The sequence below is a fragment of the Eschrichtius robustus genome, chromosome 11 (genome assembly GCF_028021215.1).
Source record: "Eschrichtius robustus isolate mEscRob2 chromosome 11, mEscRob2.pri, whole genome shotgun sequence".
NCBI classification, from domain to species: Eukaryota; Metazoa; Chordata; class Mammalia; order Artiodactyla; family Eschrichtiidae; genus Eschrichtius; species Eschrichtius robustus.
The window spans coordinates 35760618-35775160 of NC_090834.1; the positions used below are offsets into that span (position 1 = coordinate 35760618).

At 35.6% G+C, this 14543-nt stretch overlaps 1 protein-coding gene across 2 annotated transcripts in view; it reads left to right on the forward strand.

The window, feature by feature from the left end:
• Positions 1-14543, forward strand: part of PGR (progesterone receptor) — a 99871-nt gene that overhangs the window by 62732 nt on the left and 22596 nt on the right. For both annotated transcript variants that reach the window (XM_068555141.1, XM_068555142.1), the window contains exon 4: positions 8858-9163. In XM_068555141.1, the coding sequence (XP_068411242.1) occupies positions 8858-9163 (306 nt within the window). The remainder of the gene's footprint in view (positions 1-8857; positions 9164-14543) is intronic.

The window sequence follows — 14543 nt, forward strand, 5'->3', positions numbered from 1 at the left end:
CACAATTACTGAGCCTGCGCGTCTGGAGCCTGTGCTCCACAACAGGAGAGGCCGCAATAGTGAGAGGCCCGTGCACCGCGATGAACAGTGGCCCTCGCTTGCCGCAACTGGAGAAAGCCCTCGCACAGAAATGAAGACACAACACAGCCATAAATAAATAAATAAATAAATAAATAAATAAATAAATAAATAAAAATTAAAAAAAAAAAAAAAAGATAAGACTTAGGCTGTGAAACTGGTATCAGAGCCAATTTTGGTAATTTATATTCTACTATAAAACTCTCCATTACCTGAATTATCAAATTTATTTCAGGAGAGTTGCACTTAATATTTTTTTCTTATTCTTCTAATTATTTTAGTATATGTAATTATATCTCCTTTATGATACATTGTATGATACATTTTTCTCCTTTTATTTATGGTTTATTTGACCTTTTCTTTATTATTTATGTCTTAACTGAATGCTTATTTAGCTCATTTGTTTTCTGTCTTTTTCCACAACAAAATTATATACTCCTATGTGTATATTTTTTATATTTGACTGCATTCCATGTTTTTTTTTTTAATATTTATTTATTTATTTATTTATTGGCTGTGTCATGTCTTAGTTACGGCATGTAAGATTTTTCACTGTGGCGTGCAAGCTCTTTGCTTCTTTGTGGTGCACGGGCTTCTCTCTAGTTGTGGCATGTGGGCTCCAGAGCGCTTGGGCTCTGTAGTTGCAGCATGCGGGCTGTCTAGTTGTGGCATGAAGGCTCTCTAGTTGTGGCACGCGTGCTTAGTTGCCCTGCGGCATGTGGCATTAGTTCCCCAACAAGGGATCGAACCAGCGTCCCCTGCGTTGCAAGACGGATTCTCAACCACTGGACCACCAGGGAAGTCCCCATGGGTTTTGATTTGAAGTGTTGTCTTCTTTTTGTTAATGTCTAGATGATTAATAACTTTTACATTAATTTCCTCTTTGATCAAGGACTTAATTAGAAAAGTGTGAAGTGCCAAGTTAATTAGTTAATTTTGATTTTTAATTTTGATATTTTTAATGATAATATTTAATTTTTAATGATATTTAAGAATATAGTAAGCTTTCATTTTTAAAAAGTTTATTAAGGATTCCTTATATATATTTTATTTTTAAAATTCTCTATATCTGTGCTTATTATCATATTTACATACAAAATTTGAAAGAAATATATGGGCATTCCCACTTTGTGTTTTTATCAAGTTTTTCTTTTTTGAGGATTTTTCTGTTTTAATTATTTGACTATTATGTTGTTTGCTATTAAAGGCATATACTTATATCATCTTTGAGGGCAGAGTACGTTTTATCCTTTCTTAATATCCCTACTTTGTCTCATTTTAATATCTTTGGACTTGAATTCCGTTTTATCTGTTATTATATTGTTACTTCTGCTTGCCACATTTTGTATTTTCCTGGTTCACCTTTCTCATCTTTTAATTTTCAGCTTATTTTCCTATGTTTTTATTGTGTTTCTTGTAAAAACTACAAACAGAATTTTGTAACCCAAGCTGATCTTCTTTGATGTCAACAGGGAAATTTAGTCCATTAATATTTGTTGATATAATCAGTATATAAAATTTTTATTTCTTCCAACACATTTTCTGTTCAGTGTGTGTGATACTTCCTCATTATTACCTCTTTTCCCTTTTCTTACTTTGCTGGCTTGGTCATATTTCTTTTCATTTCATTTTCCCCATTCAGTCCTTCTTGTTAAATTGTAAGTTTTACTCTGCTTTTCCATTTTGCTAGTGCTTACATTCCCATCCTGATGTCATAATTAAATCTATATTTCTCTTTTATTACATCAGAATTAAACAGTAACTATGACTGATCATTTCACCAATTATTTTATTAACACATACTAAAGAAGTTCAGAAACTGTTTTCCCTCTCCTCTCCAGTTTTTTGCTAAAATAGTTCAGAATTTTTACTATTAGGCTATATTTAAGCTGTCATTTCTAATATGTCTCTTCTCTCTCAAGAACCTTTCTTAACACTTGTCTGATAAATTCCTACTCATAGGAACATCATCCATTCAGATTCAGTCATATATACTGTAAGAATAATTATGCAATACTTTATCCTTTCTTTGCATGTTGTTTGAATGTCATATTCTTTCAGTTTTTCCAGGAAACTCGTAGCTTGAATTTAGGGTCCTTCATTTCCTTGTATAATTCTGTAGGTTTTCTGATTTTCTATGTGTCTCTTAACAATATTCTTGTTTGTTTCGACTTTGAAGGCTACTACATACATTATATACATACATATACATATATGTATATACATACATATAAACATTCTTGCACATGTCTCCTGGTGTTCATGTGCAAGAGTTTCTGTAGTTAAGGTATGTGCCGGATTATAATATATGTTCATCTTGGCTTTACTAGATAATACCAAATTGTTTTCAAAGTAGTTTTACCAGTTCACACCCCATCTCAGCTCTGTATGAAAGTTCCTTTTTGTGTGTCTTTGCCATTCTGGATAGGTTGTATTTCATGGTGATCTTAATTTGCATTTCTCTGGTTACTAATGAGATCAATTGTATTTTTCTTGCCTATTTCTATTTTTCTTCCTCTATAAAATGTCTGTTCATGTCTTTTCTTTCTGATTTATAGGAATTCTTTGTATATTCTGGGTATATATGTTACAAATATCTAATTATAGGATAAGAAAGAACAGCCTATGTGATAAAGTGGTATTTGGGCATAAATTGAAATGAAATGAAGAACAAATCTTGCAAATATTTCGGGAAAGATCATTTCAGGCAAGGGAAACAGGGTAAAGGCCTCAGGTAGGAACATATTCAACAAGTTCCAAGAACATGGGCATCAGTATGGATGGAGCTGGGGAGACTGTAAGAGAGACTGTCTGTGCAAGATTATGTTGGGCCTTGTAGAGCTTGGTAAAGAATTTGGACTTCATTCTAAGTAGGCTGACTAGTCACTGAGAGTCTTGAGCCAGGAGTAAAATAATCTGTAGATTTTAAAGGCTCACTCAGCTGGGTAGTGAATAGACTGTGGAAGTACAAGGATGAAAGCCGGGAAATCAGCCAGCACATGTTGCAATAATACAGCTCTGATGATGGTGGCTTAAATTACGGTGGAAGCAGTGGAAATGGGGAGAAATGATTGGATTTGGGTTATAATTTCATGGCATCCACCAGGATTTGCTGATGAATTGGATATGAAGTGAGAGAATAAGTGAAGTATCAAGGATGACACCAGAGTTTTTGTCCAGAGCAAGTGTGTAAATGGAGTTAAAAAATGGAAGCTGCAGTTTTGGGGCAAGTGTATCAAAGTTTTGTTTTAAACATATTAAGTTTTGGGGGGTGTTATTAGACATACAAGTGGAGATACTGAACAGACAATTAGATAGTTAAGTCTAGAGTTCCCAGAAAAAGTTGAAGCAGGAGTTATAGATTTGTAATCATTCCATATCTATGTGACATTAAAGATATAAGAGTAGATGCTAACACCTATAAAGAGAGTGTAGCTATCTAAGAGAAGTCTGAGGACAGAGCTCTGGAACTCCAAGATTTAGAAGTCAAGAAGATGTAATGAGCAAGCCCGAGAGACTAAAGGAGTGGCCACAAGAGTGAGTTATGTGGAAGCCAAGAGAATAGATGAAGGAAATGATGAACTGTGTCAAGTACCACTGATGGTTTGATTAAGATAAGTACTGAGTATTGACCATTGTATTTTGACCAGTGGAAATCATTGGCGCCCTTGCCAAGAACAATTTTACTGGAGTAGGGAGAAAAACCTGACTGGAATGGGTTCAAGGGAGAATGGGAGGAGAGGAAGTAGAGAGAGTAATTTCTCTTCATGGGATGGATTGTGCATAAGAGGGACTATCAGAGGATGCAGACAAGAGGGCAGATGATTTCAGAGAAAAGTCATTGAGTAGGTGAGAAGAAATAAGATTTAGCTGAAATGGTAGGAGCATAGGCAGTTCATGCATTGTAACAGGAGGGAAGCAGAGTATAGGGGTACCAATATTATACATTGATTACAAAGAAAATGTTCTCCAGATGGATCTCCTCTTTCCCTAAGCCTCAAAAAATCAGTTCCTCTGCATCTGATTCCATCCTCAAAATGATGTCCATCAGGTTGAATGAGAGACAACTATTAAGTCCTTCTCCCCATCTTCTTTCTTATACCCCCATGCCCACCCCTAGCATCTGAACCTGTCTTCCCTCCTTCCCACAAAACAATGAAAGCTTCTGAAGATAGATGCAGCAGGGTGGGAGAATAGTGGGTGGGAAGTGGTTACTGGGCCCACACACCTAGTCTCTACTTAGGTTACCAAACCACCAGGTGCTGTTATTTTTCAGAAGTACATGAGTAATATTGCAATACAGAGTCATTCTAAATTTTTACTGAATTGTGAGTACTTTTTGCCATTATCTAGTTAATCAATCAACAATTATATAAAATTCTATAGATTTGTTTGTTATATTATTTAATAGTGATTTTTATACATGAAGACTAGGAATCATTTCTTTGAAAGACTACCTTATATAAAATCCAGCAAATCAAAAAAAAAAAAAAATCACATTGCTGTTCACATTATCTTTTTAGTACTCTTCCTGTGATATTCCTTTTTCAAGATCTATGTTAAGTCAAAATAATAACTTCAATAGCTCAACAAATATTTATTAGTAGTCCACTGTATGATAGATGGTTTGGAAAGCTTCAGATCTACATTGGTAAATAAAAGAGACCTGGCCCCTATCCTCATGGGGCAATTAGCCTAGCAGAGGAGGAGGCTGTGTGCTCTGAAGGAAACAAATGCAGCAATAGAGAATAACTACAGAAAGGCATAATAATGTATTCTTTCATTCATTCAGCAGAGATTTATTGAGGCACTGCCGGACACTGAAGAGAATATACAAAGCTGACAAAGAGGTGGTATCTTCTTTGAAGGTCACTGTCAAGGACAGGGGAACTTTTTCATTAACCCTCTTCTTCTCTTAACATTATCTTCCCTTGGGGACTCTGATTTGTATCTACAAATGTGTATGTGGTTACAAAAATTATATATCTAAATTTTAATCTAATTTCATCCTCTTTTGGGCTCTGGACCTTAACTTAAAGTTGCCAGTTGTGGTAGAAATAAAGGAAAACAATACTTTTTATATTTTACTCTATGATGAAACAAAGGCAATTTAAAATTAAGATTGGTGCAGATGTACATGTGTCTTTACAGTTCCTATTTTATATAATGTCAAGAGGAGTTAAGGTTAACTGTCTTTTTAATAACAGCTAGTTATTTTATTTAACTTGCTAAGAGAAAAATCAGTGACTGCATGCTTGACAATGGAACTAATGAGGTTCAAATCATAGGCTTGATCTCAAATGCAAACCTCATAGAGAAAAATATTCTAAAGTAGTGTTTTCCAAACTGTTAATCCCATGAGATACTAGCAGGTTTTTCATCAAGTGAAAAAGACAGATATACTTGGGAAACACTATATATTAATATTATTCTCTTAGAGATCCATAATCCATACAACGTATTGAAGGTTCTGAGATACAGTACTAAGTAAGGTAAGGATATCACTTTAAATTTTCTAATACAGCATTGCTTAAACATATTTGACCATAGAAGCCTTTGTCGTTTGTTTTTTTGCTTGGGTTTTGGAGGGAGGAGAAAATAGGTGATTAGGAACACTTTTTAACATCAGAAAATGCAAACTAAACGAAGTTATAGTTTCCCTTCCTCTCTCAAGTCTTTCTAATCAAGTTCCAAAAGTCACAGCTTGCATTAGTGAGTGTCTGCTATATGCCAAGCACCACATACTTCTATACATTATTTTACCTAGGCTAATGGTGATATTGTGAGGTAAATGCCCTGTTTAATAGGTGAGTAAACTGATACTTGGATAAATAAAATAATCCACCCCAGATATAATGCTTCTAAATGATAGGATTCATACCCAGATATGGCCAACCCAAAGTTCATTTTTCCCACATGCCACATGTTCATAAGCTGTAGATAGATGGAAGAGTTATTACATCTCTTAAGATTTATTTTGGGAAGACCAAACATATTCATTGTAGGGGGTGGAGGGTAGAGGTGGCAAGATTGTAACAATTTAGCACTTTAGGAAAACATCTCTTAATAATACTTTACATTTATTCAATTCTTTAAGTTAATTCTCCTGGTGTGCAAAGTTCTCCTTTGACATACACTGCTTGATTAGCTCCAGAAGAGTCATCAGCCTGCAGACTTAGAGAAATAAAGGCTATGTGAAGGGGCAGCAGTGTGCTCTAGTGGAAAGACCATAGTCTTTCCCTGACCGTTCTATTTAATGTCCGGTTGCCTCAAGTCACTCTCTGTTACATTACACGTTTCACTCATAGTGCATACTATTGTGTGGTATTATCTTACTCTTTATTTGTTTGCGGGCTCTCTCTATCTTCCCACCAGAATATAAGCCCCATGAAAGCAGATACCTTGTTTGATTATTCAGAGCTGTAGTTTCAGGACCTTAAACAGTGCCTGGTACATGAAACCACTCAATCAGTGTTTTATGAGTAAGTAAAAGAAAGAATAAAATAAATTAACCCTTGATTAATATCTCTGCTTTGGCATTTATTATCTCTATAAACTTGGCCAATTACTTAGCTTCTATAAACCTATTCCTCATCTTTAAAATGGAAATGCTAGTGTTTATTTCAAACCCTTGAGCTGCAAGTTAAATTACGTAAGATAGATATGTAAATGATCTAGTTCAATGTTAATTCATCTTTCAACTTTGCTTTTATCACATGTCCCCCTTTTTTTCACTGGGACTCATGAAAAGACTGGATCACAAGCAGAAATGTGAACATTTCTATATTAATTCAAACTGCATTATGTATAATCAGCATGTTAGGAAATTGGAATTTATTTTGGGTGTAAGACTTTTTACACTGAACAAAACGTAAAACATTTGCTTTAGTTTTCAATAAGATTCCATGGTTTCATAGTGTAATCAAATCCTGATAAAACCAGAACTGAAAGGGCATTAAAAAAGAGAAAAGGGGTTAAAATAAATGAAAAAGAAAACCATTTTGGAGTTATTATTGGGGAGGGAAGGGGCTGATAGGATGTATGTCTTATTTTCTGTTAACCACAGTATTTTAGGATTGGAAGGAATCAACCTTTGTGCTCTTTCCCACAATCTCTTGCCTAGACCTCTTTTCCAGAATCCCACCAAACGACCATGAAGTCCCTGCCTGAAACGCCAGAGAGATTGTGTGAGAAAGAGTTTGGACTTCAGAGTCCACATAATCCAAGCTCTATCACTCTAACATTGGGCATGCCATCTTCTTGACTCTTCATTCTCCCAATTTACAAATGGAATTAATAATACCTACTTGTTGTGAGGCATAAATGATACATATATAAAATTCCTGGCATATAGTAGATACTCCACAAATATTACTTCCCTTCCCTCTGGTAACTCATTCCTTCCCCAGGAAACTTGTTTGAAACATCTCCTTAAACATTTCTGGATCCTTTCTATATATTGACCCCTGGCATTTGTTTCTCTGTCACCTATCCATTCTAACACAACTTTGGAGGGGGGTGGTCTATAGAACAAGTGTAATCCTTTCTCTTTATGACAATACTTGAGCTCAGAAATCACAAAGGCAAACGCTTGCAGAGACCAGGCAGGTAACTTAATTGGGCAGAGTGACCTGATTTAAGAAAACTGACCAATGGCCTACTACTAGTTTGTGGTGGGAACTGGGATGTGTGGGAGTGTCTGTGCCCCATTCAAAAGCAGCAGCTGTAGCTCGGCTTTAACAGATTGTTGCCACCCAGCTAATTCAGAAATGCTTTCATAACTCTGGAAAGAATTGTGTGAGCCAAACAAAACATGTCTATGAGCCAGAACAGGGATTAGAGCCAGCAAACTGCAGCCTCTGCTTATATGATTGCAAACCATTATCAAGCCTTCCTTAGCCTTTTTTCCTGGCTTAAACAGCACAGACACTTGATACTGTTAAGTAGCCCATGCCTGTCATAGAGCAGATGGGAGCTGGAGTCCAGCCTGCCCTCTGATCACCCCAAGGCACCTGGGAACCAGCAGTGGCCCAGTTGTACATCTTGTTCTCCTTCAACCACTCCTCATGAGGCAGATTTCTACTCATCTCCCTGTCAGACTGTTTTTCTTCCTAACACATGACAATTCAGCAAAATAGAAATTCTAGAAATTGTCCAGAAATACAAATGTGGCCTGACCAGCACAAGATGTAGACACTCTCCTCCCTTAATTTAGAAATTGAATTCTTAGCTTTGGGTCCTTATATCTCATAATAGTCCATGTATTGACTTCAAGGAGTTTCAAATGATCATGAGACCGCTGAATTTGTGCACAAGATTTTGTGGGGTTTGCATATGTATATGCATATCTTTTAACAGATTTTTAAAAGAATAAAACTCAAAAGGAAATTCAATATCTACTAAACACTATGTTTTAATTATGTAGTCTGTAGCATTAACTTTGGGCAGGCAGTCCTGTCAGAATATTGACCAACACTGAGCTTGGTTTCTGCTAAAAGCCATTTGTCTTTTCTACATGTTACTGCAAAGCTCCATAACCTTGCATGGGATACTGGTGTAATTACCCACACCCATCAGCCCAGTGAATGCTGGTGTAATTAATTCTTTAATCCAAGTCTGAGACCTAACATTTTTACTTATTGTGTCTCATTTTATGAGATAGATGCCAAAGCCTGTAATGCTATAATTTTAAGAATTAAGAAAAATCATTCTCTGCTGGAATATTTCATTTCTATGTATTTATATTACCTTCCTTTCTTTTTTTTTTTCTTCTCTGTAGGTCGAAAGTTTAAAAAGTTCAATAAAGTTAGAGTTATGAGAGCACTAGATGCCGTTGCTCTCTCACAGCCGGTGGGCATTCCAAATGAAAGCCAAGCCCTAAGCCAGAGAATCACTTTTTCACCAAATCAAGACTTACAGTTGGTCCCCCCACTGATCAACTTGCTCATGAGCATTGAACCAGATGTGGTCTATGCAGGACACGACAACACCAAACCTGATACCTCCAGTTCTTTGCTGACAAGTCTGAATCAGCTAGGCGAGAGACAACTTCTTTCAGTAGTCAAGTGGTCTAAGTTACTGCCAGGTAATAATTATTTGTATATAAGAGCATGTAATAAGAACTTTACTATGGCTTTTTACTAGTGGGTGGTTAAATAAAACAGTCTGTGCAATAAATTAAATATAGCGTAAGCAGGGTGTTTTAGTATGTGTTTCAGCAGTTCAAAATATTTATCTAGGACCCTATATTATATGTTACTTTTCTAGGACCCTACTGTGTGCTATGGAAATACAAAAGACATAGATAACATTTTGAGTCTTGTTGATGAATCACGACTTACATAATGAAATAGTTAAGGAATAGCATAAATCAATATGTTAAACCATAGATAATATAGTAGTTCAGAAAAAAGACAAATTGACCATCTTCTTAGAAATGTCTAGTTCGTTCCAAATCCTAATTTAACCAACCTCACATGGTTGAAAATAAAACTGAATGTACCTATTCATATAACAAATCAAAACAGTATTCAGAGTATAGAAGAGTATCTAAAGTCAATTAAGAAATAAAATTCCTAAACATAAACAAATAATTTGGACATAGAGAAACCTCCAGTCACTATTTTCTCGAATTTATACCTAGACAGTGAGAATTTGGATTATATCATCATGAAAGGATTTCAGTCACTTTATTTATGAGCTACTTTTGCTCTCTCAGCACATCTCCATAGGAGCCAAGCAGTTCAAAGAGTTACAGGTTTGCAGTTCTCACCTGGCTAAACCTTAGAGTACAAAGCCAAGAGAATACATGGGTAGTAATTACTTGTGGAGGCATTAATCCCATAATTAGAAATAGAACATTTTTTAAAGTTACTTTCTCTTCACACCAATAATATCCTTATACTCCTTTAGACCAGTTTATTTTTCCAATATCTGATCAAGAATTAAACATAGTATGCCATTTTAGTCTCCAGGTAAATTTAATAGCCTTTTTAAAAAAGAATTCATTTCCCAATTTGCCTTAATATTATTTCTCAGTTATTATTCTACCTGAAAGGTTTGAAATACTATAGATGAATTGTTATTGAAAATTCAAGGTTACATGAGATAGAAAGAAAAATAGATTCCTGTTTGTAGAATCTTTTAAAAAATACATGTTGAGAAAAGTTAATTAAATTCACTATTCTAGTGAAGATAAAGTAAAATCAAAAATCACAGTGCCCAGGTTCTTATTAGCTTCATTCTTGCTGAAAAGCCTTGGACAGGTAATATTTTTTTCCACTAGAAAAGTTCTGAATGTTTTTTTTCTTAAGTTACTGTAAAGTGGTTATCAAATTTGATAGATCTTTATTAAATTAAAATATTACAATAACATTGGCAAACATTTTCTGTTTAAAAATGAGTGTTTATGTGTTTAAACTTTTCTGTTTTTCTATGATTTGGAAAAGGTTATTTCTTTGATGTTTGTTGATATAGTTCATATTTCTTTTGTTTGCATTTTGTACGTTCTCTATTGTTTAAAAAGATTCTACTGTCACTGGCAAAGTTAGAAAATAACCAGTCATAATTCCAACAATAATTTATTCATTTTGGGAAAAAACTAAGTGAGCTTCTTAAATTGAAACACTATTATCTCTCTAGATTTTTGATCCCCACACACCCTCAAAAAGAGTAAGAGAAAATTTTTACATTGTATTTGGTGGCAACATTTTTAATGTTACAAAATGTAATTTGTGTGTGAGTAAACAAGAATGATGGCATCACCAGTATTACATGTACTGTTTTCACTAACTGTATAATAAGGGAAACATTAGGATTATTAAAGTATTGTGTGGCCCATGGTCTTTCAAACCATATTTTCATGGTCTGAATTCTGGGAATAACTCGAATGAATGACGAAAATAATCAGTGAACTAGAGTGACTATATCGACCTCTGTGAAAGGACTCTGAAGGACACATATATATATAAAGTAATCTGGTATCATTAGCTACTCAAAAACTTTCGGTTGACTTTAAATCAGAGTACAGTTTTTATTTACTTGATTCACTCGGTAAATGTCTGTTGCCTACTTCCTGTGTGCAAGACTTAACAATTAAACAGTGGTGTTAGAAAGAGAAGGCTGAGCTCATGGTGTGAATGCATTTTGGTGCAGCACATCCTAGCATCTGGTCATCAGTTTTGTACATAAGAGAAACTTATTTTATCCATTCACTCACATGTTACTGGTCTGTGAAAGATGGCCTTGGTTAAATGAAGCTTATTAATAGTTTACTTATTTACAGTGAAAAAAAAAGATGCTGCTAGGAAAACATGTAGGTAGATCAGGTAATTCTTTCACAATAGGAAAGTGTAGTTGGGAAGTCAGCTTATGATCAGATTTCAGGCCCTCTGAGGCATAAAAGGAGAAAAACCTGCCTTGAAGATCTGGGTGAAAGGAATCATGGTCCTAAACTAAACAGGGACAACACTTCTTCACAGGATCATATGTTCTCTGGTTAAGCTCATTTGAATAGCAGACCTGTAGGGATTTGAAGTTAAAATACTGTATATAATAAGTGTTTGCTCAAGAACTAAAACTTTTAGATTATATGTGTTTATCCAAATAAACCAATGCCCTTTAACTTTGCCAAGAAAAAAGATAATCTTAAAAATTTCTCAGGAGAAAAAAAAGATCAGATGCAGAATGATAATCATTACCAAGGTGACAGCATGCATGAGGGCCGCAAGGCATGTATCTGCAGGTCCCTGAGAGGATTTATGTTGCCTGGTCAGGGATTCTCATTTCATCTTTGTCTATGCTCTTCTTTTATCTTGGACCTGTTACAATAATTGCATTGTATTTAACATCGTTCCCATAGTATTTCAGAGATATCTTTGTTTCTATTTAATGGAGACTTGCAAGATACTTTAGCCTCATGACAGTACATGTACAAGCGATCTCTTAGGATACATTGCCTCTGACATACTGTACCTATACATGAATGATTTCACATTGACATTTAGCTATAATTTCAGTGGGTAATGTTTTCTTATTTGAAACTTGAAGCAACACAATATTTACAAAATTTTAAAAATGAACAAGACATATTCCCTCTGTTAAGGAACATTCAATCCAACGGAATATAAGACACCCAAACAACTATACAGTTGACCCTAGTACAACGTGGGAGCTAGGGACACTGATCCTCCGAGCAGTCAAAAGTCCACATGTAACTTTACAGTGAGCCCAGTTCTGCATCCACAGATTCAGCCAACTGCAGATCATGTAGTACTGTAGTATTGAAAAAAATCCTGGGTGAGTGGACCGAGTTCAAACCCATGTTGTTCAAAGGTCAACTATAGAAGTATGTGAAAGTGGCATAAGATACAGATTTTTAAAAAATGGGGACAGAAGAACATTTTTGGCTTCAGGGACAAGAGAAGGATTCAGAGACAAGGTATCAGTTAAAGTACACCATGAAGGAGAAATGAGACTCTGATAAATCGTGATTAAGACGAGAAAGCATTCTGGATAGAAGGAATGGTGTAAAATAAGGAAGTCATGAGGTATGCTTGGTGAATAATGAATTAGACCAGCATAAGAATGGTTCTCAATCTTTTCAGGTGTGAAGGTCCCTTAGTAACATAAAAAATGTCATCATACCTTCCCCCATGGCATAGTAATTAAAACTTTTAATAGCTGCTGATTGAGAAAAAATACATTTGTGCATATGGTTTGTCAAACACTACTGGCCTCCTGGGGGTTTCATCATCCAAGTATTAAGAAACCACTGACAATAAAATTATATTGGGGAGAGTGGCAGAAAGTAAATTTAGAGGCATACATTATGGGCTGAGTCAGGGTAGGCTTTGGAAGTTAAATCATTAAGTACTCATTCCCAGTCCAATTTCATCTTTAAATATTCTTTATCCTGTGTATTAATACACTGTAGCAGAATTGATGTGACAGATAAGTTTGGGAGAAATATTTACTTTTTATAAATGTTGTCTTGATTCGTGTATTTATTTGGTGAAAAAAATGTATTCAGGTCAATGCTTTGACATTTTTAAACATACCTTCTTGGTCTCAGTTAGCCAGACTACTTGCAATCATCAGTATCAGAGGACTCGAACAGTCCTTTGTCTGGTTTTCTGCCTTTGAAACATGCCAAAATATCTTTTGAGTCAGTGATAGCCATTGCATGTGTGACAAAAGATTTTTTTCTCTCGCCCCAAATCAAATGAATAAATTAAATTACTTTCCCCAACAAAGTGATAGAAAAGAAATGAGATTAGCCTTCTAAGAGTAAAGTCAGGCTTTGATAATACTTTTATGAAGACTTTAAAAAAAGATTTTTCTGATATCCTATTCCACTGAAATTACTATTGCCAATGTCACCAAAATGTTTTACTTATCAAATCAAATGAATACTTTCAGCCCTTAACATGTTTCACATGCCTCTGGGGCCATTGACAAAGTAACCATGTTTTGCCAAAACTCTTCCTTTGGCATTCATCGCTTCCCTTACAGACAGATAAAGTTTCTCTCAATTTATGTATCTCCTGTTTCCTTTGTGGATTTGTTCTCCCACTCACACCATGAATTTAGCATTTCCTGGTTCCATCTTATATTCCAGTAGTTTCTCAGTCTGCAAGGCTGGATGTGCTCACTCATGGCCTTGTTTTCAACTACCACTATATTCTGATGACTCCTAATTACATGGTACCAACCCAGACCCTCTACGGAACTACCGGACCATATATTTCTACTGCTTATTACACATTTCCACCTGAATGAACTTCCAAGCCAATATGACCTTCTGCTCTGTGAGCCTAAGGCCTTTTACTGTATCTTGAAATGGCACCTCAGACAGAATCTTGATTATAATCCTTGGCTTACTTTTCTCCTTCACCTCCTGTCTAATTAGTTATCAAATTCTGTCAACTCTGCTTATTATAGATATGATTCATTATCCACGATATTTACACTGCTACTGCCTTGAGCTAGTTTAGGTCCTGGTCATTTTTTCCTAGATTTCGGTCGTAGACCCCTGACTGACACTGTTACCACAGTTTCACACTACCCCCAAACCATCCTCAATTCTGCCACCAGAATCATCTTTCAAAAACAATTATAATCAATTATATTATTCCCTTCCCTTTCCAGAACAAAGCCACACTTCTTAGCCTTAGTACCCCAGGCCTTTCTGTGATATGCCTCCTGAGTTTGCACATTTTCTCTCACTCTCCCACTTCAAGCACCTCTGAGCGTCAGTTCCCACAAAGCTCTTTGCTCCATTTCCTGCCTTTCTTCATCCATATTGTTTTCCTTACCTGGAGGCCCTTCTTTTCTCCTACATCTTCCCTGGCCAGTCCCTAACTAGCCTTCAGGATGCTAATCAACCTTCCCCTAGAAAGATTTTCCTGTGCCTTCCCAGACTGAGCCAAAGGCCCCTTTTCTCTCCGAGCGCTTCACCCTTGCCT